Below are 25560 nucleotides of genomic sequence, written 5' to 3' on the forward strand. Positions count from 1 at the left end.
AGCTACATATTGTAGTTACCAGTACACTCCAAAGCAAAGTATTTATTCTTTTTTCACATACAATTTGTACTTTAAATAAAACTTATTTCCTCTAAACGTTTTAGTAATAATACTTTAAACTAAACACCTAAGGTCAGAGGTCATGTCCTGAAAACACTTATGGTTGTTTCACCTGTTATCTTGGTGATTTGAGATTCAATACTACTTAAAAGCACATCTATTATCATTCTCTGACTCATCAAAATGTGATCAAATGAAGTTGAGATGATGTATGATGATATGAAGTAAGTACATGAAGTCCAGTCTGCCAGGTGATTAGACAGATGTCTGCTGATCCTCTCTGACTGACGAGGTGTGTGTGACTGCTCTGTTTACCAGGGGTGGGTTTGTTAACTCTACCACCTTCATACATCCTGGTCACATGATTACCGGGCTACACGCACACACAAACACACACACACATTAGGTAACTAACTCGGCTTCTGCTTGTATCTTGACGTTTCTCCGTACGTGTTTTCAGGCAGATGACAACTGATAAATGTTATTTTTATTGTTAATATCAACATCTGGAGGAAGCAGCATGTTATCTAACTACTCTCACTGAATCACTGGATTATTTGACAGGCAATGATAAGAAATAAATGCCACTGATGATAATACAAACAATACTACATTACTGCTACTACCAAGATTACTACTAATGCTGCTTCTTGTAACACCAACTTAGCACTTCCACTCCTGCTACTGCTACCAGAGTACTGCTACTAAATAAACATAAATCTGATATGAAACAAGCTTAAAAAATAATCTGAAACAATAAAAAAACAATTAAGTAATAAAAAAATCCTAATAAAACCTTCGGAGACTCTCTGGCTCTTGGACTTCCCAGCAGGTAATAAAGTAAAAATGAATAAGGAGCCAGCCATGCATCGGCCACATGCTCCCTCTGCTTTTACAACTCCATCCTCTGAACAAACAGTTGAGCCACCAATCACCCGTCAGCCTATTAACTAACGTCTAACTCTGACTCTGAAACAAACATATGCAGACCAGATGCAGCGGAGCGTGTCCAGCTGCCGGAACTGATGAGTGACCCCGACGTCTGACTGCAGAGATGGACCCCAAACTAAGGTAGGACACCGGCTCTGCCCTTTGAGATTACTGCAGCGGCGTTTGGTGTTGAGTCAACAGGCTCATTTTGTTGGATTTTTACACTCAACCTGAACTGAATGTATGTATGTGAAATCAGTTTAGTTAACGTGATCCAGACCAAACCAAAAAAAGATAAAGAAAAAGAGTCTTTCAATAGTCTTTATGTTCACACTGCTGTAAACATGAAGTCACATGGACTGACAGTTGTAGGGACCTGTTGTCTTGTATATCAGCACCACACAGAGCTATGAGGCTGTGTTCAGACAGATAACAGCATAGTGTCCTCCTCATTCATTTCAATGACACCACTGCTTTAAAGGAGCATATTATGCTAATTTCCGACCACCTTTCCGACTGAAAAGGCTTATTTATATTAACAATATTTTATTGTTCAACACAGGCCATTTCGATAGAATATGACAATGGAATAGAAAATAATTTACTTTTGTACGGGACTTTTTAGGGGAACTTTTTACCAGCGTCCGGTTGTCGCTTTCAGTCCAAAATGACGGAAGCGTATTGACTTCTTGGCAGTAAACGTTCTTTGGTTGAGTGGAGCAGCGTGTCCTCTATAACAGTCTATCCATAAATTCACAGACTGACTGTACACGGTCCAGCCATATAAGTCTTGTTTTCTTCTGTTTTACAGTACGCACACAACTACAGTGATTGTGTGTTGGGCTCCGAGTGCAGCCAAACAACAGGTGACCTATACAGCCTGAACTCATTCCATGTCGACACTGATAGAGAACTAAAGTTTCTGCATATGTGCCGCTCAAATGTCAAGCAACCTGTTTTGTCGTTTGGGTTGGAGGAAGAGTTGTTGTTCTCTGAGCTCAAAAAGTTCAAGAAGAACCAGTTGAATGTGAGCATTGTTCTCGACTACAACGTTTGCTTCCATTCATGATGAATAACACTAGAAGCAAGTGTCCTTCACCGCAATACGATGAGGAAATGGAAACTTGCCTTTCCCTTGTGAGTATTTGTCTGCTAATAATGGCAGCAGATATTATCCCATCATGTTCTGGGATAGGATGCATTCCTCCGTCGTTATTTATGATGGATACAGTCCAGTTAGTCGTCTACAGCGTGTCTTCATATTTGCGTCCTTTTAACGACCACCAGAGAAGACTAATAAAGCCTTGAAGCACAATGCAGTTCAGCAGCGAGATGCTCTACATCGCCGTGCAGCTTTGACGACTCAGGATAACAGATAACAGATGAACAAACCTTTCTAATGAATAACTTCTGTCAGTCCATGACAGACTTCTTGTTTACAACTCTTGATCCCAACATAATAAGTCAGTGTGAAGTGTAAAAGAAGATATAAAACCTGTTATTTCAGACCTTTTAAAACTATTTGCGTTCGTATCGGTACCCAGCGACAGCTCCAAACATCACCTCATGTTTAACACTTCAACATTTTGGGAAGAAATGCTTGTTTTCTGTCTCATCAAGAGTTACATGAAATCAAAGATACTAGATAATTTGACGTTTAGTGAGCAAACAGGCTTATTTCCCTAGTGAGTCTGATGATATTCTATATTTTTCTTATCGACAAATTCCATATAAAGATGAAAACCAACAATAAATTGATCCTGTGAATAACTATTACCTGATATATCTTAATACTCAGTGCTATAGAGCTCCATTGTTGTTCAAAAAATATTAAAAACACAGCACGCTGCAGGAAATACTCATTCATGCATCAAACGGTCGTGTCTAGAAGGTAACCCCCAAGTTGCTCACAAGATGGTTAAGGTTAGACATTTCCCTTGAATAGTTAAGGTTAGACATTGACCTTGAATAGTTAAGGTTAGACATTGACCTTGAATAGTTAAGGTTAGACATTTCCCTTGAATAGTTAAGGTTAGACATTGACCTTGAATAGTTAAGGTTAGACATTGACCTTGAATAGTTAAGGTTAGACATTTCCCTTGAATGGCCAAGGTTAGACATTGACATTGAGTTTTTGCACTATTTCCTGCCATTTGAGTAACGTTTGATCAAAAACTAGCGCAACCAGCTATTTTAGGAATGTACCAAACCTTTTTTAAAACCCAAACTATAAATATATTTGACTTGTTTTTAAAGATGTATGTCTTCAAACAAAGGGCTTGGCGCTGAGGAAGTCGGAACGTTTTGAGAGCCGGATTAATGCATTGTTGGTTTTAGGCTTGTCATTTTGATAATAACTAAAATATAGAATATTGCCTGACTTATCCTTAGTGCTGCCTCCCGTGTATTAATATTGATCCGTGCAGGAAACACCGGTCGCACACATAAAAAAAAGCTGAATATAAGCATCAGTCCACTCTGTCTAGTTCTGCTAACCATGCCAAACATGTTCAACTTCAATCATATTCTTCTACCTGTAATACTCTATGTTAAGTTTTCATGTTAAAGGAGCAAGATATTTTCATCCTCACTCTCACCTGTAAAGAGTGAACTGAAGGAGGAAACACTGCTGAGGTGAAATCCTCTTATGAGAACACACCGCGTCGGTAAACAGTGATTAAATGAAGCAAGGAGGGCAGGTCCCTTTACTGAAAACCACAAACTAAACACAACACTGAGAAACTGAGCCGCTGGAACCACAGCAAGTTAAACATGGGCCGAGATAGGATCAAAATATTTTCTTTAGAACTAGGAGGAAGGAGCTGAGCTGGACAGTCAGGCTTAAGGGATACTTAAGACTGGGATTAAGGTAATTCTTTGTGCATGTAGAGAGTGAGCAGGCTTTACCGTGAGGACGAGTTGAAGGATGTTTCGATAAGTCTTTGTTTACAGTGCAGTCATGTCAGATGATAAAGGCACTTGTAGTCTGTAATGAGTCAGCAGATCATGGTGACCAGAGAGCTGACAGGATAATTATGTGCTGGAAATTAGCCAGGGTCGCTCAGGTGATGATATTATTCAGCTTTGTCCAAGAAGAGGGACGATGTCTTATGTCTTAGTCTGAGCAGAGAGAGATGAGGAGGCAACATTTAGTTTTATTTAGTTGTAAACTGAAGGACGTGAACCCTCCTGGTGCCTGTTAGTAGAAAAATAAAACTTCTCTGGACGTCAGCAGAATGGATCTAGACAGTCCTGCAAGCAAGCGGCGGTGAGCAGTTTAAAGGATTTTACATGTTTTTGCATCTAACTGACGACTTCTGTGTTACATTTGACAATCCCTGTAGGATCTATTGTCACCTAAATATACATTTTACACTTAAGATTTCAGTTAAGGGGAGACATCCCAGGCAAAAACATTGTTTTTCCTGCACTGATCAATTTTTCAGACTAGTGGCTGGAAAACATCCAGAATGTGTTTATTTTGTCTGTAAATTTTTCCTAAAATTGGCATTAGATAATTCCTCATTTGCATATGTAAACATAACATTTCAGAAAACTTGTAATACAAAAAAAATTGTCTTAATGTAAGTAATCAACCGGGGAAGATTCACGTTTTTTTACCCTATTCATTCTTGCAAAATGTATGGAATTTTGCAATCCATATCTTTAAAGGCCGTTTTCTCTAAATTAATATTTTTTCTCAGACTCTGAGTCAGAAATCTCCACTTCAGCAGCTCTTACATCCACCAAACTGTCCAATTTGATTCCTATCTATAGTATATTCTGAAGGTTTTTACTGAGGGGTTTGTTCATACATCATTCATAGCCTGATTTATAAAACATTTTATTACTAAAAATATGGCAATAAAACGAGATATCCAAAATTCCCTCTGTAAAACTCTAATATGTCAACAAAATTAAACAATTATGAACCTGGCTTCTGGAAATGAATGCAAATTCGAACAAATTTGATAAGATAATGCCTCATTTGCATATTTAAACGTACATTTTCATAAAACTTGTAATACAAAAAAATAATTATCTTCGTGTAAGTGATCAACTGGGGAAGTATCATGGTGATATCTATTAGTTAATTCTTTTACCTTATTCACCTTAAAAACTGGTGTCTGAGGAAGATTTACACTGTGAAAAAATTAGTTCTCTAGTTCTATGTCAATATTCGTAACATAAAGAAAATGTCAGAATTATTAAAATTAAAATATTGTAGGAACAAGGTCAACAATAAATAATAATAATATTCTAATAATATATATAATAATACAAAAAAAATTCTCCACAACTTAAAAACAGACTTCCCTTTACACTCACAAAAAAAAGTCATAACTACGTGATTATGCTTTAAGGCACATTTAAAGAAAAAAAAATTAACTATAATTTTATTTATTCCAAAGGAATATTTTTGCAATAGTTACATGAATTTAAAGACTTTCATGGGTTACAACTCTGAGTATTTTAAGGCTGTTTTTTTTTTTAGAGGGAATATTTAAAGGGATTTTAATGCAATGTGTTTTTCCTTTTACAAAATGTTGAATGCATTTTTAAGGAAAATCTGATGCTCACTGCAACAATTCATAGTAACAGAATCATAAAGCATCTAACTCAGCGTGTTTTCTTACTTATATGTCAAATAAAACCCAGAAAAACAAAATACATTAAGATAAAAATGTAAGAATAGAATTGAAGCGGCGTTTGAAGAACTAAAGTCAACATGACCGACACAGTGTCTGATAGCAGTGAGGCTTCACTAATCCTCAATAGAAATATTATTACCGCTGTATTACTGATTTTATTGCCAATAACAGTGATATAAAGAGTGCATTTGACTGATTGAAGGTTATCTTCCTCTGTGAGCAGGAAGGCCAAGCTGATGTTTGGCCTGAAAGGGAAGAAGAAGAAGAAGAAAGTGGACTCAGACCTGGTCCTGGCAAACAAGGGAGCTGTGGGTAAGGCCTGGAAAACAAACACACACTCACACAATCTCTCTTGGTTGTATTAACAGTGTACAATAGAGTAATTATTCCTGTCATATCAATGTGTCTGAGACTAACCCTTGTCAAACAGTCACATGTAACAGCAATTACGGGTCATTTAGGTTTCCGAGGACAACACAGAACATCGTTCATCACAGGATGTAATTGTCTTTAGTGAGCTAATAAACGTCCTATGAAATGGTTTTAAGATGGGCATTTTCTTCTGCGGTTTGACATGTTTCTGCATCCAACAGGATGAGGGAGTGGGATTAATCAGTGTGGACTCAATCTGACATGAACATCTGCATATTATTGAATACTTCAAAGTAATTTCAGAGCCGCTTGTACCACAAACAACAAACAAAAACTTTATTTCCAGACACACCTTTGTGTTATGTCACTACTGCTGGAGCCAGTTATCTTAAAAGATGGCTGACAACCAAGACCTCACATGATCATGAGTAGGACAACCTCATTGACCTTTCCCACTAGTAGTAATCTCACAGTACATGTAGTTAGAAAGGTACTTTATTTCTCATGATGCAAAAATAAAGTCAATCTGTGTGTGTTTGTGTACAGACAGTGAGGCCGAGGTGTCTTCTGAAGCATCTGCCCTGCTGGAGGGAGAAAACCCTGAGGACCAACCAGGAAGCTCTGCAGTCATAACCAGAATAATACCAAACTATAAGAGGTATGAATGATATACTCACATTACATAACTTTTATATACAGCATAGAGAGGCGAAGTCCCTCCCCTGCTGGTGGACTACCATGGGACCTTATGTCGGGTCGTGGCTAGAAGATAACATGCCAATTGTGAAACTCTCACGAGTTGGTTAAGGTTAGGCATTGACCTCGAAATGAAAGTCAGGATAGTTCAGCAAGTTTTCGCAATTTGCAGGTTACCTTCCAGACACAACCCTTATTTCGGAAAACAATTTGTACCGTAGTCAACGGTGTGAGACAAATATTTTTTTGATCCCGTTTGAATTGTGTCATGATCACACACATGATGTTTGTCAATTTAAAACATTATTTTGCAAGTCAAGAAAGTTGCAGTATGTTGTAGAACTATTGAAGTATCAGACCGTGAAGGGGAGGGATTTCGCCGATCTATTTGGGAGAAGATACTGGGTGTAGTTAAGAAGCAAAACTGATAGAAATCTCTCCCAAAGCACTATGTGTTAGTGCCTCTTGGTGCAATTGACTACATACAGTATGCACAGACGCAGCACTTCAGAATTTATTGCCAGACTTCTTAAGATAAACACGAACGCCAAATCCTGTCACGATTGTGTCCAGTTTCTGTTCATCTCAGTGGTTCATTAAGTGAGTGTGTTCTGTCTGTTTGTGGTTGACTGTGCTGTGATGATGATCAGTCTGGATGAAAGTTTACTGTATACTGATCATGTTCCAGGCATATATTTCTGTATTACATTAATTAGTAATCAGATTGAGACTCTGACCTGTACAGTGAAACTTCCACAGGGCCAAACTGAAAACTCGCATCCAGAAGAGTGAAGGGAAACCTCAGAGCTTCCAGGTAACAACATACACAACACACAGTTATGGATTATGTTTGGGTTATATATTATTTAAAATGTAAAATTAAACTCAAGCAATTCTCAGGGGAACTCTGTGGAGTAGTAACAAACCATCAAAAGAGAAAAATATATAAATAATAAGAGAAAACAGAAATAATTAAACACAACACAAATGGCCATTTTAATGCATAAACACAAGTTGATAAAAGACATTTTAATATTTAAAATATGTGGTGAAATGCACAATAAAAATGGAAAAAATGTGCTTTACATTGTGAGACATATGTATGTAAATATGTAATATACAGTATGAAGTCTTTTTTTAGGCCTAATTGGGAATAAATCCTGACAGAATCCTTCTCATCTGTGCAGTGGTATGTAATGTTTTTATCTGGCCCGTAGATTGCCGTTAACATCACAGAGGCCCGGCAGCTGGTGGGAGAAAACATCGACCCCAGTGTGGTGATTGAGATCGGAGATGAGAAGAAACAGACTTCAGTCAAAGAAGGAACCAACGCTCCCTTTTACAATGAGGTCAGAATAAATCATGAAAAACACAGTGATTTTACTTTTCTGAGAGACCCCATTTGAATCATCTGAGTCTCATGAGTCTAATTGTCCCCTTCTCTTCTCTCCGCCAGTATTTGGTGTTTGACTTCTTCGCACACAAAGAGGTCTTCTTCGACAAAGTCATCAAGCTGACGGTGAGGAAACAAAGCAGCAAATGAGCATTTCAAAGACACACACACTTAATAGATCCAACATCTCAGCATTTTTTTATTTACTTATTTACACTGTGGTTATACAGTATATTGTATGTATTTTATGCACATATTTGTCCTTATTTCATATATTTTTCATTTCTCACACTTATTTCTCTATATATATTGTGTTATATATTGTAGCATTATGTAGATAATTTACATTTTACATACTCCTTTATTTCAATTTTTCTTATATTTCTTTATGCCTTTATATAAGAGCAACTGTTACGTCCTAATTTCCCCCCGGGGAACAATGAAGTGTTTCTGATTCTGTCAGTTTCAAGCTTGAGCTCTGTCTCTTCTCTGTGCGTCTCACTCTTTCCAGGTGATGCACTCTAAAATGCTGAGGAGTTTCTGTGTTGGGTCCTTTAAGCTGGATGTGTGGACGGTCTACAAACAGCCAGGTAGCTCACCTCTTTCTGACATGTCTCTTAGTTTACCCAGAGGTAAAGGTCAACATTCCACCCAGAGGTCAACCTACTGTCTCTTTCTCTCGCTCCCTCAGGTCACCAGTTCATCAACAAGTGGGCAATGCTGACCAATCCTGGTGACAGCAACGGGGTCAAAGGTTATGTCAAGTGTGACATCAGCGTCTCAGCGAAGGGAGACGCCATGCAGCCGGGACCAAAAGCGAGTGATGCCGAGGAGCAGATAGAGAAGTATGATATCCATTTCTTTCTAAATGTTGTTTTGCAGTATTCCTGCTTTATTAGACCACAGGTTTATATCGGGCCATGATGTCCTTTTCCTCAGGAACCTGCTGGTACCAGAAGGTTTTCCCTCCGAGCGACCCTGGGCTCGTTTCTCTGTGAAGGTGTATCGAGCTGAAGGCCTTCCCCGGAACAACTCCAGCATCATGGCCAATGTCACCAAGGCCTTCATAGGAGACAACACTGCACTCATAGACCCTTATGTAGTGGTGGGCTTCTTCAAACAAGTGGTGGGTTGAATGTCGACTACTAGCAGATGACATTTTTATATAATTATGCTCATTTAAAAACGAATCAGGAAGGTGATCTGAAGCTCACAGCAGGTTTCTGAACAGTTGTCCAATTCTTATGAGTGAGACAGCAGGTTTGTATCAGCTCAAAAACCATCTAACTGCTTGGTCCACTTTCAGTCAGCCATGATTAGCTTTTATCTCATGTTTGAAATTTAAAGTTGTTGAAATACAAGTTGTTTTATGTGAGTCTAAATCATCTTTTAATCTCCTTACCGTGCCTCTCAGGGTCGCACATCCACTCAGAAGTCCACAGCAGACCCGGTGTGGAACGAGCAGATCGTCTTCACAGAGATGTTTCCTCCTCTGTGTCAGAGACTGAAGATCCAGGTCTGAACTTTCAACACTGCTTATGTTTAAATGTATAATTACCGAACATTGTGCATAACGCAAGTATAAACGTGACAGGATGCTGACTTCTCTCTCCTCACAGGTCTGGGATGAGGGAAGCATGAGCGATGTTGCCATAGGAACCCATTACTTTGACTTGAGGCGCATCTCCAATGAACAGGATGGAGACAGAGGTGAGGAGGGATGGAAGGGATGTAAGGGGAGGTAAAGTCATGTGGAAAGGAGGACGAGTTTAGGGGAAGGATGAATATGTGCAGGGGACAGACAGGAATCATAATCCAGGTGGGAAGAATCATGGTGGGAATTGTTGGTTTTATTGTTTGTCTCGCTCCATCTTATTCTCTCTTCCTCCAGGCTTTTTACCAACTTTTGGTCCTGCTTGGATCAACCTGTACGGCTCTGCCCGAAACTACACATTAGGTGATGACACAGTGGAGCTTAATGAGGGCATCGGAGAGGGCGTGTCCTTCAGGTAAGTTCATTTATGGGAAAAAATTGATGATTAACCAACAACATACTAACAACAAGTTCTCCAATTCTTGCTGGTGTCAGGGGTCGGGTCTACTTGGAGCTGGCGGTGGAGATCCTGTCAGGAGGGACGGGTGCCGAGTCTAAACTCAGCAGAATGATGAAGCCGCTGAAGGACGCCAAAGCGGGAAAAGGCGGAGGGAAGGATGGTAAGACTCCTGCAGGAGGAGCAGCGGGAGGAGCAGCAGGAGGAGCTGCTGATGATGACAAAGGCAAAGCTGTGGCTGAGGTCCTGCCTGTGGAATCTCCTCCTGTGGTAAGAAGTTGTTTCTTCTCCTCAATGTTCTCCAACATAGAACTGCGATGTAGTAATTTAAAAATACTACATGGTTTCGTCAAACCAAATGGTCCAAATTTGTTGTTGACCGAAGCCTTTTTTTGGTGAGATAGTATGGTAAGTTGCTCTAAATACTACAAGACCCATGAGCCTTTAACATAGTTTCTTACTGTTTGCACTGATAATTCAACTGGGAGAGTTTGGTGTCCATAGACATGCCACAATTGTCACTAGTCAATTTGGATGATTGCATACACCAGGTAGCATCTGCAAGATCATTTTAAGGTCACAGGAAGTGCCTCTCATTATGACACGAAAAGTCTATATGACAAAAACAGATTAATGAATAAGTGGAGATGTTTCTGTGTCCAGCTGAATACGGACAACAACAACAGCTTCCTGCTGTTCGGGGCGTTGTTCGAAGCCACCATGATTGACAGGAAGATCGGAGACAAGCCCATCAACTTTGAGTTCTCCCTGGGTGAGTCACCAAATCCACTGTTCGCACACATTTAAGTAATCAAATGTAATAGTCACGTAACAAACACTGTCTTTTGAGAAGCTCACAGGTTAATACGTGTTGATACATATTTTGAGTAGTCTGTGTTAAAGTGTATCTTTTATTTGATCCGCCCTGTATTTATCACTGAAGCCAAGATTAAAGATTAGAGTAGGTTAAATTCCTAGAACAAGTAAAAAAAAAAAAGTATTAACATAAAAATATGATTAAAGTAAAAGTACTCATTTTGCCAATTTCAGAATAATGTATATTATGTTATTGGATTGGATTATTGATGCATTAATGTGTATATCACTTAAGTACAGTACTTGAGTAAATGTACTTAGTTACTTTAAACTACTGCTGGTGATGCATAAAGAAACCTGCGGGCAACCTCCGGGTCTGAAAAGTGAAGCCAATGCTGAAGTGCCTTAAACCTGCATTCTCTCTAACAGCCAGCAGGGGGCGACTCCTCTGGTTGCAAAAAGAAGTCAGATTGTATAGAAGTCTATGAGAAAATGAGCCTACTTCTCTCTTGATTTATTACCTCAGTAAACATTGTAAACATGAGTTTATGGTCTCAATCTCTAGTTTCAAGTCTTCTTCAATACAGCATGATGTTCATTTAGTAAATTATGGTTCCATTTAGAGTCAAATAGACCATAAAGCAGGGGATGCTTTAGGGCGGGGCTACCTTGTGATTGACAGGTCGCTACCACGGCGTTGTCCGGTCTGGGAGTTGTCCGTGTTTTTGTCTTAGAACTTTAACCCTTTCACAGCGTGTTTTCAATTCATGAAAGTTCATTATAATACTTTTGGTCGCCTAAAAATGTCTTATTCAGTGTTCGGTTGCACTTAGCTCCACCCTCTGGTTGCAAAAAAACAAGATGGCGACGGCCAAAATTCCAAACTCTAGGCTTCAAAACGGAAGTCCACAAACCAATCGGTGACGTCACAGTGACTGCGTCCACTTCTTATATACAGTCGATGAAAGAAACACAATTCTTCTTTTGTTTCCTCCTTCAGGTAACTACGGTAACATCATGGAGCCTGCGGACAAACCCGGCGTCCCTGGCCCCAGCCCTACCGGCAGGAGAAGAAGAGCGCTGGATGTCGGTGACAACAGTGACACGTCTGGCACCTCTCCTGTAGGCTCCCCCACCAGCCAGTCCACCCCGCTCCTACCCAGAGAACCTCAGGACACCCCGTTGGCCTCAAAGTCCACCACGCCTCCACAAAAACCGCTCATCGTCGAGGGAAACAAGTTGAGTCGCTTTGTTGTTCACACTGTATTTTGCTCTTCATCGTTTTCTCCCAGTTCATTGTGTGGATAACTGTGTTTGCATGTGTACATTTAGATACTACATGTATCTTCCCCTGGAGAAGAAGAAGCATTGCGTTAATGTACTGAGTCAATGGGAGGACAGAGCCTACCGACTCTACAACTCTAACATGCTGGACAACATAGCTGTGCTGTTTGTATGTACACGCTCTCACCACATGCTGTTTTCACTGATCAGATGATATTTGTCAGAACATGATCTGATGTGTGCTCTTGCCCCAAAATCCTAGGAAAAAACAAATATATCTTTTCTTTTAGGAGGAGGGTGTCGCCAATGCTGCCGAGCTAGACAAGAAGTCAGATCCAGGGGCGGAGCATCGGCTCAAAACCATCCTGAAAGAATTCTGCATGGACGCCAGGTATTCAGACAATCTAATCAGGGCGTGATAACACTGTTTGTGTCTCACCGCAACGATGGTGGGAAAGTCTGAGCAGCACTGCTTTATATGTATGCTGGTTCTTTATAAAAAATCAAATAGGGAGCACAAATAATAACCATGAACAATCTGTATGTATTTTTTAGAAAAGTGTTTCCTCCCAGTATGGCCAATTAAAGGTGCATGTTTGTAGATACGTGGTTTCTGGTGACAACAAGCTTCTCATTGCTTCATTGTGAGAGAGTATATATGATTGCGTCGTAGCCTAACACACCGTTCTGTGTCTCTGCAGGAGTTTCATAGCAGCAGCGGAGGCCAAGTTGAAGGCAGAGCTAAAGTCGAGTTACCTGACACAGCTGGACAGGAAACGCCTCACTATGTGTAAACAGGAACTGGTGGGAAAAATCTGAGATACACACAAACACACATTTCCTTAAATATAAACTGCTACGTCTTTGTGCTGAGGCCTTAGGTGAATCCCCTTAGGCTCTTTTAGCCATTTTCCACTAACCGATCAAAGATTTTAAAGTCCTAAAACGACTTAAAGTAAAGCATTTTGCTGCTGTCAAAAAGTCAGGGATTTATTTTTTGAGGTATGACCTATCACTAAAAAGGTTGGTTTCCCTATCAAGTTTTTTTCATCTATTTATTTTTTAGTTTTACATTTAAGTTGATTTATGGATTTGTTATTCATTTGGACTGCCAACGTCACTCGGTGGATTGTTTTTTTGGTGGCAAATGAGAGACGTTTACCTGTTTTTTCCAGGTCAGCAGTTAAAAATGTATTACATCAAACCTAACTCAACACATTCTCACTCCCAACTTGGTAATAATGAAGCCTGGTCAAAAACTATGACGCTCTAGGTACCCCTCTAGTGTCAGTTTTGGATGTATCAGGGACGGCGTGTCAATGAACGTTTGTTAAATGCATAATGTCTTTTCAAAATAAACGTTATGGTTAGGAAATGATCAAGTTTGACATTAACTTGACTTACAACTCGTGCGACTACTGAGTGACTATTGACTCATGTGATTCACGGGACTAACGATACTAACAAGTCACGTGACAAATACGTTAATGTTGACTTTTAGTTTCACACGTGACACGAACAGCAGACTCCTGAGTGAAAGTCCTGTGTTTGTTTGACCCATCCAACCTTAGCAGAGTTATCGCTGTTAAATACTACATCAGTTGCACTGACCGTCTAATAATGATGCAGGTGCAAGGGTTGGTATTTGACGAGTTGGGAGTGAGAACGGGTTGCACCAAGCACAGAGCATTTGCACCAAAGATGTGCACGAATCATGCATTTCAACAACGTGTGTGTGTGTTGCAGGAGAGTATGATCGGAGAGGCCCAGTCATTGGTAGTGAGGAAGAGAAAAGCTGGTGGTGTGAAAGAAATGCTGCAGCAGGCAACAAAACTCACACACAAACTACGCTTCCTTGTGGAGGAGGTACGGGACTCAACGTTTTCATGTACATCGTGACAGTTTGTGTGTGTTTTTCTTTATTTACCTTGTACATCTAAACTTTTCTTACACACGTGCACGCCTTCACACTCTGCTGCAGCCCCAGCACACAGTTCCCGACATGTTTGTGTGGTTGCTAAGCAACAACAAGCGTGTTGCGTACGCTCGGGTCCGTACCAGAGACCTGCTGTACTCCAGCAGCCAGGAGGCACGAGGAATCCACTGTGGCAAGATAATAACACTGTTTCTAAAGGTAAACACAAACACACGCACACACACACACACACACACACACACACACACACACACACACACAGATGACTTAAAACTTAATTATTTTTCAATATAGGAGAGCTGGCAGAGAAAAACTGATACATGTGTTTATATGTGTGCAGCCTCCAGGGAAGCGTGTTGCAGGCTTGTCAGTCCAAGCGAAGGTGGATGTGTATCTGTGGTATGGAAGCTGTTCGGACTCCGGCCACATGCTGGACGACCTACCTGCAGGGTTCAGTTCGGACAAAGGGGCCGCTGACGCCAGCTGCCCTCCAACCAGCCTGCTCTGTGCAGGTAAGAAACAATCAGATTATTACAATCCCTCCACTTCTCTGGTTATTTTTGGCATGTTATCTTTGAACTTTCACACATTGCAAATTGCGATACTTAATGTTTTTGGCTTTTTGATAATACAATCACTATTGTAGAGGAAAAATATGTTTTTGTGCAACTGATGCTTTAAAGTCATTCTAAACCACATGTTATGTTATGTTGTGTGTGTGTCTTCAGAGCAGTATCAATTCCAGTTGAGGTGCCACATGTATCAGGCTCGTGGTCTCATCGCTGGAGACACCTCCGGCCTGTCTGACCCTTTTGCTCGAGTCACCTATCTGTCTCACAGCCAAACCACCAATGTAAGTGTGTGTTTGTGTTCCTAGAACATCATTAAAGTGTCTCAGAAGCAGAATCAGAAATCAGAAAGGTGTTTATTGCCAGGTGTAAGGGGTATACACTAGGAATTTTCTTTGGCTTTGTTGGTGGTGATGTGTCGGTCGATTTAAATTGCACACTTTTAATGTAGTGTATTTGCTTCTTACTGCGTGTAGGTTTTGAGCTGGTGCTGTCCACGTCTGATTGTTTATTTGTGTGTTCATGGTGTGTGTGTTGCTGTCAGGTGATCAGTCAGACTCTCAGTCCGACATGGAATCAGTGTTTGCCGATGAGCCGTCTGCTGCTGAGTGGAGATCTGCAGCACATCCAGCAAGAGCCGCCACGTATTCTCATCGAGGTGTACGACGACGACGCACTGGTAAGGCTACGTAGATAGATTGACAAAAATTGACATCACTGTTTTGAACATGTTGCTGCTAAGCTGCTGACTCTTTGAATTGAACTTGTGACCTTCTTTCTCTGGTCTTAGGGTAAGGCGGAGTATCTGGGAGCCACAGTGGCAGTGCCTGAGGTCCGGCTGGCCTCTGACCCCTACACCCCTCCAACTCTGCAGTACAGCCCGCTGCACTGCGGCAGCCAGCCGGGAGGAGACCTGCTGGCTGCATTTGAACTGCTGCAGGTCAGTCAATATAACCATTTAGTTTCCATCACGATGAAACAATAATGAAAAATGTAGAATGAACAAAGCACTAATAATGAAGAAGTATCATTGTGATGAATGTTTAGATCCAAGAGTTTGGAGAACTGAGTCTGCCGGCGTTAGAGGAGCAGGAAGGAGGCATCTACACGGTTCCTGCCAACATCAGACCTATTCTCAGCACCTACAGGCTGGAGGTTTGGCTGCCTTTTTTAAAAACGATTTATATTTGTGTCCCTGTTTTTAAATTTTTTTTGACGATGAACAACACTAAGCTGAGTTGTTCTGTCACTCATTTATTATTAACATTATTTAGGATATTTTGGCTCATAATCCAACCCAAGCACTCAGCTCTAACTAGCCTGTGTGTTCTGTCCATCAGGTGTTATTCTGGGGTCTGAGGGAGCTGAAGAAGGTTCAGCTCCTGTCTGTTGATCGCCCACAGGTACGCACACACAAACACAAAGGGTCCTTTTCTTGTCTCTTCGCTTCCTTTCCTCGCCTCCTCTTCTTGCGTCGTAGTCCTGCGCATGGGAGATGTGAGGGGAGGAGGCGAGGAAGAGAACAGGCATTTAACAAAATGAGACATCCTTTCCTCAGAGCCATCATTTTCTGCTCTGTATTTTATGATCTCTGTCAGAAGAGCAGAACAGTGACAACTTAAATACTTTCTATTAATTCAATTCACAACATGCCATAATGTGATCCTTGATTCAGATTGAGGAAAAACTCACCCTCAAAAAAACTTTTAACAAGGAAAAAAAATGGAAGAAACCTCAGGAGGGATCCATCCTGGGAAACAAGATCCTAATATCCAGTTCATTTACACATTACAATAAAGGATGGTTAAATAACAACCCCTTCTCTCTTTCTCTAGGTCATCATAGAGTGTGCAGGTAGAACACTGCGTTCCTCCGTCATTCAGAAGTACAAGTCCAACCCAAACTTCACCACGCTGGTTGACGTCATAGAGCTGGTAAGACCAATATAGGCCTCACTAATGCTATTGTGGCTGAATGGGAGCGAATCCCTGCAGCCAGGTTTCTAAATCTTATGGAAAAACTGATGGAGAGCACAATAATGCTCGTGGTTTGTAATGAGATGTTCAAAAATCACATATGTTCAGGTGTCCACATGCCTTTGGCCATGTAGTGTAGTATGTAACGACGGCGTCCCTGGATCGATACTGGCGGAGGAATCAATACATTTATTGGCTAATTGATGGAATTTATTTTTATAACATAAAAGTTCTTCTCTATTGTGTCGTCCTTTAGGAGTTACCAGAGAACGAACACCTCCACCCTCCTCTCAGCATCACTGTCGTCGATTGGCGGGCCTTTGGTCGAAGCACGTTGGTTGGAAACCACATTATCAACAACCTCAAGGCCTTCAAATACACGCCACCCCCGACCCCGCCTGCTCCCGTACAGATACACAAACCACCAAAGGTCACATACACCCCGGAGCCTGTCCTGATACCAGAGCCACAAAGCACTGAGGGTAATACATGTGTGTATGTCTGTCTGTATGTGTGTTTGTGTACGTGTGGCACACTGAGTGATTTTTACGGCCTGAATTTTATATTTCTTTTTTCATGTTTTTACCTTTAACGGAACAGTGTTTAATAGCAGAAATGGAATATAATATTAATAACTATGATTGTTTTAGTGTATAATCACCTGAAACTAAAGTTGATCTCGTCCCATTGGAAGATTTATCTTTGTCTCTTGTCCAATAGCAGCGTACGATGACATTGGAGAGGCCAGTTCAACTGCATCACTAACAAAACAAGATTTCCTGATCACTGTGGAGGATGAAGCCCCACCTCTTCCTCCACCTCCAGCCCAACCTTCACCTCCACCCACAACTAAGCAAGACCCGAGGAAGAAAAAGGTGAAAGTTACTGCATATATAACTACATAAATGCTCTTATGGATCACATGTATCACTGTCTAAATATTCTTTGCCTGTGCATGTTGTGTATATTTGAAATCCAGGACAGCAGGACAAAGACCACCCGTAGTCGTTCCACTAAGCGGAGGAGGCGGACCATCGCCGACGAATCAGCGGAGTGTGTCATCGACTGGTGGTCGAAATACTACGCGTCTGTAGAGAAACAGGTAGATCTGATCGATGAGTTTTTTTGCAAAACATATAAATAAAAAACAGAATGTGAATATGTACGCTCCTGTTTGTGTTCCAGGCCAAACAGCAAGGATCTCCGTTCCCCGACGTCTTTGAAAAAAGTAAGAACTCCTCTCATGTAACATTACGTTCTCTTTGAACACTTAAATTCAATGTCAAAGACGATGTTAATGATGGACGAAGGTTTCAGAGTTGGTGTGTAAACGTGATTGACACAAGTTAAGGTCGCATTTATTTATAAACGTCCGACAATTTTGAATGAAAAATTCAGACATGTCGTGCAAAGGCCTTACATCTTGAGTGCAGCAGTTTTAAACGCCAGTGTAGGTGATCAATGTCCAGATCAATGTGACATTTAGCCCTATTGTTCAGGCATTTCAGCGTGAATGGAGATCTCTGCAAAAAACATCTTTAGGTCAAATATAAATATAAGAGTAAACTGGTCTTAGGAAGGGTTGTCCCATTATTTTCCCCCTGATCCCCCACACACACATTGTTGTGCATTGCAGCTCTGCCGTACGAGGGCTTGCTCAGCGATGGAATAAACTCCTTGGGTAAGGACAAAGACATGCAGCTAAAATAGCTGTTGACATAGAGCACTTTCAAGACAGTTTTAGCCTCTGTTGATTCTAACTTCCTTGGAGGAAATCTTCTGCTTGGTAACTCGCCTGGGACTGATTGAATCTTACTGGTTTGTGTGGTACAAGCCTGTAGATAGATCTGTTAGGCTCTGTTTATAGTATTGGTATTATGGTATTATGGTGTTCTGTCACTGCAGGATCCACCCTGCAGCTACCACTGTTACCCTCCAGGTACTTTCAGCAGTGGATAAAGGTTGTGGTGGCCACTTTACTGGGTGTACAGTTACCTAAGATTTGATTCTAGAGGGATCAGTATGGTGTTCTTTAATGTTCAAGCAGGAAGCATATTTCTAACAAATCCTTCTGCAGCATTAAAAAGAAACAAACGATACTTTTTACACAATAACGGGGAACTCTTTGCCACGGTGCTTTGTGTCACTGAAAATGTGTCTTGTTTCTTCCATCAGTCAGCAGCTCGGAAGGAGACAAGAAGAAGAAAACGACAGGAAAAGGAACCCTGGAGCCAAGCTTCGGTCTGCCTACTAAATTAGCCACACTCAAGGTATTCGGTGCACAAACACTACAATAAGATCACAGCAGACACTCTCTTTAAACCAGATGCTCAGAATGAAAGAGCACTCCAAAACATACAGCTACCAGCAGTGATGAACTACAGAAAACACACAGATTAAAGTGCTAAATTCACAATTCACATGGATAGACTTTGTCAGGATTTTGCAGTCTGAATCTCTGGTGCATTTGTTAAAAACATAAACAGGGTAAATGGGAGTGTGTGATTCTCCATCGTGCATAAATTGTCTATTTATTATGTCTAAGAGAAAAAAAACCTTTACAAATATGTGCTTTTTAAAAAAAAATCAAACAATATATCTTGGTATTGATACATGTCAAAGAGATAAAAGTTCAATGCAGTGATGCTGATAATCTCTGTGCAGCTGTACAACAAGGAGCTGGAGGCAGAGTTTGGGCCTTTCAATGACTGGGTGAACACGTACGAGCTGTTCAGAGGGAAAGCCAATGAGGAAGAGGGGGCGACGGAGGAGAGATTCGTAGGCAAATTCAAGGTGAGACAATAAGGTTGAAGGTCCTCTATGGGAATCACTGACATATCTTCACTATCGATCTAATCCACTATAATGCATAATCTTCTCTGCAGGGGCGATTCTGCCTGTATAGACTGGCTGAGGACGAGGCAGAGGACTGGGACGAAGCCGTGGACACCGGGGACTTCAGAGTCAACAGAGGAATCCCTCCCAACGGACTGGTCCAAGTCCTCATACGGGTTTACATCGTCTCTGTGCGTCCTCATTTCTTCATTTCTCAGTTTTAGACATTTAAAATGTTTACAATGATGTTCTTAAGGATTTAGACAAATCACACAAAATGCACAGCTGTTGAGAGCATCTTTAACTATTCACAATCTAAAAAAATGTTTTGGTTAATTTATTTTAAGTAACTAGGCTTAATTTAAAATATCTGAAATGCTAGCAAGGATCAAACAAACCACATATAGTCTATTTTGATGATTTCTTATGCACTTTGGCACCTTATTTACATTAAATGTAAAAAAAAAGAATCCTCTTATTTGTATGAGACTAAACTATACCAACGTGTTAATGCTCTGTCCTCCCTCTCCAGGCGTCTAACCTGCACCCAGCTGATCCGGATGGGAAGGCGGACCCTTACATTGTTCTCCGGCTTGGCAAGAACGAAATCAAAGACAGAGACAACTACATCCCTAAACAGCTGAATCCTGTGTTTGGAAGGTAGGTGACTGGCTTGACTGATAACTTATCCCTTTATGTTCTAAATCAGCACCCCACCCCAAACTTCTCTTTTTCTTCTCTGCGTCCAGGTCTTTTGAGATGCAGGCGACGTTTCCTCAGGAGTCTCTGCTGTCGGTGGTGATCTATGACTACGACATGGTGGGAGGGGACGACCTGATAGGAGAGACTCGCATTGACCTGGAGAACCGATTCTACAGCCGACACAGAGCCTCCTGTGGACTCCCTACCGAGTACAGCGTGTGAGTCTGGGCCTTTTGCCCTTTTTATTTATGGTTTATTTGACTCTTAATTCATACCTACTTCATCTCTGTGTCATTTTTTCATCTGAACAAACACATTAAAGGAGAAAACACTGCCATGTTCATTTACTTGATAATCATACTAAAACAGGTCACTATGCCTCCTCCACCTTTCTGTTTGTCTGTTAGTGACGGTTATAATGCCTGGAGAGACTGTCTGAAGCCGTCAGAGCTGCTGACTAAGCTGTGCAGAGACAACGGTCTGGCCGATCCTCTCTTCAGACCAGGACGCATCACTGTGGCCGACAAAATATTCACGGGCAAGACGCTCTTCATGCTTGAAGGTAAAGACTGGACCCACTACATGTTGTAGGGTTGTAAGCCATTTATGAAATGTTTTTATGCTGCTTATAAATGCTGAAAAAGGGGGAGATAAAGTAAAGCCTCACCCTTTAATCATATGCAACCACACAATTACATCTAAAGTGATAAAACAGAACAGTATTCTCATTTTAAAGTGTCATTTTAGTTTTTATGCCTCCGGATGCATTACGTTTTGGGTTATCCGTCTGTCTGCTCCTAAATACTTTTTTTTATGATGTTTCTAAATGTCATGCTATACTATGACTTTTATCATGATTTTTTTTTAATAACATACTACACTTTGACTTTTTATGATTTTTTTTAATGACAAAGCATGCTATGACTTTTTTATATCATACTATACTATGACTTGTTTATGTTTTTAAATTACATATACTATGACTTTTTTTTATGATTTTTTTAAAATGACACACTATCCTATGTATTTTTTATCACATGCTATACTATGACTTTTTATGATTTTTTTTAATTACGTTATTATACAATGCATTTTTATTATTTTTTAATGACATACTATACTATGACTTTTTTTAAAATATTTTTTAAATGACATACTATACTATGACTTTTTCATGACTTTTGTTAAATGACGTACTATACTATGACTTTTTTCTTTAATGAAATACTATACTATGATTTTTTATGCAGCTGTGGCCAGATGTTGTGTCTGTCTGTGACCTCACAAAGCAGGTTTTTGGCCATAACTCAAGAATTCATATGCTAATTATGACAATTTTACAGAAATGTCTAACAGGATAAAATAATGAAGTGATGACATTTATGACAGACATGGATGTAAACTGCAACACGACTGGTCGATAATCATTTTTTGTTGTGTGCTCACGTCTCAGACGAGCCGCTGGAGACCTATGAGCATTTGTCTCTGAAGATCCTGCACCGCTGGGCGGAGCTCCCGGCTGTGGGATGCAAACTGGTACCAGAACACATCGAGACCAGAACCCTGTTCAACAAGGCTCGGCCCGGCATGGACCAGGTACTTCTTTTTTAACACTATCTAACAAAGTATAATGTAATATGTGATAAAACCAAAATATTGTCACAAACTTTTCTTCAGACAACAAAAAGTAATTTGCCATTTGTATGCCTTCAACTTCTTTATCTGTTCCATCAGCCTCAACCTTTCAGAATAAAAGCATAATTTCTACAAATGTTATGTGATACAAAAACAACAAATTATATTTCAAAATACTTCTGTTGGCTAGAACCATATCCTCACAGAGATCTACTACATATTTTGAGAAATAGTAGGGTAAACTTATTATTACTTGAGTGCTACCATGTGAGAAAGACAGAGGTTTGCCGATGATGCAAGAGTAGCGACTTGTCTCTTTGTGGAAGCATCTTTTCAGCACTACTACAAGACAATAAACAGTTCTTGATTCTTCTCCTGTGTGTGTGTGTGTCTGTGTGTGTGTGCAGGGTCAGGTCCAGATGTGGGTAGACATGTTTCCCATGGACTTACCTCATCCGGGACCTTCAGTGGACATTTCACCTCGAAAACCAAAAGGGTGAGAGCTGTCTGTCTCTCTCTCAGCACCTGAAGGACAGTCTTTAAAGTCTTGATGAAACGTCTAACACCCCAATGTGTGTGTTTGTGTGTGTGTTCAGGTACGAGCTGCGTATCATCATCTGGAACACAGAAGATGTGGTCCTGGAGGACAGCAACTTCCTCACCGGTCAACAGTCCAGTGATATCTACGTCAAGGGGTAACTACACTATCTTTCTCTCCGTTCCAAATGCAGGTATTTGTCAGACTCATAATTTGCTATTAGTTTTCTGATTCTAAACAGTATATTTTCTTGTATAAAAATAAGTTGTTAGCCTACTTTTCCCTGCTATTTAATGTTGCCATGTAAACAGTGCCATTGTTGATCTTTCTCTGTAGCTGGTTGAAAGGTATAGAGGATGACCGTCAGGAGACAGACGTCCACTACAACTCTCTGACTGGAGAAGGAAACTTCAACTGGCGCTTTGTGTTCCCCTTCAGCTACCTGCCTGCTGAGAAGGTACTGACGAGTTTCTTTACTAGTCATATGCACAACAATCACAGCAAGCAGTCATTTGGCAATGAAAATATTGGGTCTCAGGTACACTTCAACAATGCTAATTAAAAAAGAAAAAACACAAGTAGAATCAAAATGAGAATCAAAGACATAGAATAGTGCAAGTTAAATTATAGAGTCACACCAACATCTCTCTTTTCCTCTCTTCCTCACAGGTAGTAGTGGTGAGGAAGAAAGAGCACATTTTCTCTCTGGATAAAACGGAGCAGAAGCTTCCTGCCATCCTCAGTCTGCAGGTCTGGGACTTCGAGACACTCTCCTCTGACGACTTCCTAGGTGGGTCTTACTGCTTCTCATTGTGTATCTGTGTTTCTCTATTTCTATATTTGCCTGATGACAAGTGTGTGATATTGCGTGTGTCGTGTAGGCACGTTGGAGTTGAACCTCCATGGTTTCCCTCGAGGGGCGAAGACGGCAAAGTCGTGTAAATTGGACATCTTGACGGACGGGACGGAGAGAATCTCCATCTTCCAGCACAAGAGATCAAGAGGCTGGTGGCCCTTCAGCAAGTCTGGAGAGCTGACGGTACGTACACAAATACACAAACACACTGTACCAACCAAGTCTTACAGACTGACATGGTGAGACTTTGACTGATGGTTGTGTCCTCTGAATCCATCAGGGGAAAGTGGAGGCAGAGTTCCATCTCGTGATTGCTGAAGAGGCCGAGAAAAATCCTGTTGGCCGAGCCCGCAAGGAGCCGGAGCCGCTGCCAAAACCAAAGTAAGAGTCTGGCAATATTCGCTCTACAAACAAACTTGCTTGGTGTGTGTTTCTGTGTTTCTACTGTGGAGGTGTGCTTGTTGCCTTTAACGGCGTGAACTTCAGAGGTAGGAGTTTATGAGGCACAGTGTGAGAAAATGTGACTTAAAAATACTATGACTCTTCTGAAAATATGCCGTTCTCATGATATTGTTGCCCTGTTGCAGGTGAAAGTGTACTAGTGACTGTAACTAGCGAGTGCTGCAGTATTTCTTTTCGGTAGTTTGTCTGACTTCTGTTGCTCCTAAAGTAGTGTTATTATGGTAAGGATGGCCTTTGAGCGAGGCGAATGGCGTTCCCACGGTTTTGCACTTGGCGGTTTACGTTACTGCAGACATGGAAAGGGAGGAGTGAGTGGAGGGGTATTCAGTTGGTGGCAATCTGCAACTGCACCACTAGATGCCATCAATTCCTACACACCGTACCTTTAATTCTCGCTTCTCCTCTCTTCCAGTCGTCCAGACACCTCCTTCTCGTGGTTTGTCAACCCATTCAAGTGTTTCTTCCACTTGGTGTGGCGAAGCTACAAGAAGTACATCATCATCGCCCTGGTCGTGCTCATCACTTTGCTCTTCCTCGCTCTGCTGTTCTACACACTGCCAGGAGCCATTTCTCAGAAGATAATCAATGGATAACACACAGACTAGGGATGATAACAGCGACCAATAACTCTTTCAACGTACTGCAGTGTTGTCTTAAAACAATCAGTACTACAGTATACTTTTAGCTTATCCACATTATCTGTTAAGGAAGAGTCCAATAATTGCATGATCAACCACGCACTGGAAACCCATTCTGTCCAACCAAACATTTCCCTTTAAAATACATTAACCGTGAACATGTACATGACAATATATTTTACTGTAGAAGGTTTCTGTATTCAAATAATTGATGTTTCCTGTGTATTGGAGAATTAGTTTATACATTTTAAGATTCTGAATGTGTAAATTATGTAAAATGAGGGCAAAGACAAAGTGATCCATATCAGGAACTCTATTTTTTTTGTCCGTACATATGTGTAGGGATAAGTTTGACCTGATGAATCCACCATGTGTTGAAACATTGTAATCTATGCTCAATAAAGAAGAAACTTAAGGCTCTGCTGTTATTTAGTTGTGAATGGAAGTTCAATGTAGGGCTGACCCGAATGCTTCTAATCTTCGACCTGCCTTGGTATTCAACCTCTAAAATCATTATTCCAATGCTTTGTTTTTTTATTCATATATACACACACTATTACCTTTTTTATTTTTTTTCACATACTTTACTATGACTTTTTTATTTATTTATTTCAACATACTATGACTTTTTTTTAATTTTTGGACATACTATACTATGAGTTTTTTTTTCATGAAATGTTTCGACATATTATACTATGACTTTTTTTAATTTCTTGACATACTATACTATGACTGTTTTTTTATTTTTTCGACTTATTAGGGCCCGAGCACCGACAAAGTCGGTCCGAGGACCTATTGTATTTCAAATGATTATTATTCTTATTATTATTCTTATTATTCTATTATGTCTTTGAGCGTGAAAACGAGGTGCTTGGGATAATGAACTTTTTTTGAAATTTTGCACACGTGTCAGACGTGCGTGAAATGAATATCTGATATGGGTTTCGTGCTCGGGTGTGGCAAATTGGCTCGCTAGCGCCCCCTATTGAGTAGCCCCGACGACACGTTTCTCCTAAATTTACGAAATTTGGTAGGTATATGTACCATGATGAGACGTAAATAAAACCCTCTTGGAGGTATACCGTAAACCCAACCGGAAGTCGGCCATATTGGATTTTATGGCGTTTTTTTACCATACCCAGGCGCTGTACTTTAACGA

The 25560-nt window shown here is 40.6% G+C and overlaps 2 protein-coding genes across 2 annotated transcripts in view; both read left to right on the plus strand.

The window, feature by feature from the left end:
- LOC119499822 (trace amine-associated receptor 13c-like) overlaps nucleotides 1-25560 on the plus strand; it is a 978627-nt gene that overhangs the window by 790714 nt on the left and 162353 nt on the right. The window lies entirely within an intron of this gene.
- On the plus strand, nucleotides 3806-24356 carry fer1l6 (fer-1 like family member 6). Its single transcript, XM_037789006.1, has 46 exons — nucleotides 3806-4258; nucleotides 5866-5954; nucleotides 6561-6672; nucleotides 7470-7524; nucleotides 7928-8059; nucleotides 8167-8229; nucleotides 8615-8693; nucleotides 8795-8948; nucleotides 9043-9229; nucleotides 9518-9619; nucleotides 9723-9813; nucleotides 9995-10112; nucleotides 10193-10424; nucleotides 10818-10926; nucleotides 11971-12208; nucleotides 12303-12423; nucleotides 12545-12645; nucleotides 12956-13058; nucleotides 14001-14120; nucleotides 14236-14388; nucleotides 14531-14702; nucleotides 14919-15043; nucleotides 15304-15438; nucleotides 15550-15699; nucleotides 15807-15914; nucleotides 16100-16162; nucleotides 16595-16693; nucleotides 16992-17217; nucleotides 17456-17610; nucleotides 17715-17837; nucleotides 17921-17963; nucleotides 18372-18416; nucleotides 18911-19005; nucleotides 19400-19528; nucleotides 19621-19761; nucleotides 20103-20230; nucleotides 20320-20490; nucleotides 20680-20834; nucleotides 21726-21868; nucleotides 22315-22403; nucleotides 22504-22602; nucleotides 22782-22902; nucleotides 23115-23235; nucleotides 23327-23484; nucleotides 23582-23682; nucleotides 24176-24356. The coding sequence occupies exons 1-46, from the start codon at nucleotides 4227-4229 to the stop codon at nucleotides 24354-24356; spliced, it is 5667 nt and encodes a 1888-aa protein (XP_037644934.1). The 5' UTR covers nucleotides 3806-4226.

The sequence above is a fragment of the Sebastes umbrosus genome, chromosome 13, assembly GCF_015220745.1.
Source record: "Sebastes umbrosus isolate fSebUmb1 chromosome 13, fSebUmb1.pri, whole genome shotgun sequence".
NCBI lineage: Eukaryota > Metazoa > Chordata > Actinopteri > Perciformes > Sebastidae > Sebastes > Sebastes umbrosus.

Bases quoted from the DNA above. Each gene is read 5' to 3' on its own strand.
- fer1l6 (XM_037789006.1), top strand. From the start codon at position 4,227: ATGGATCTAGACAGTCCTGCAAGCAAGCGGCG. The intron at 12,424-12,544 runs GTATGTACACGC...CTTTTCTTTTAG, and splicing joins ACAACATAGCTGTGCTGTTT to GAGGAGGGTGTCGCCAATGC. The intron at 17,218-17,455 runs GTAATACATGTG...CTTGTCCAATAG, and splicing joins AGAGCCACAAAGCACTGAGG to CAGCGTACGATGACATTGGA.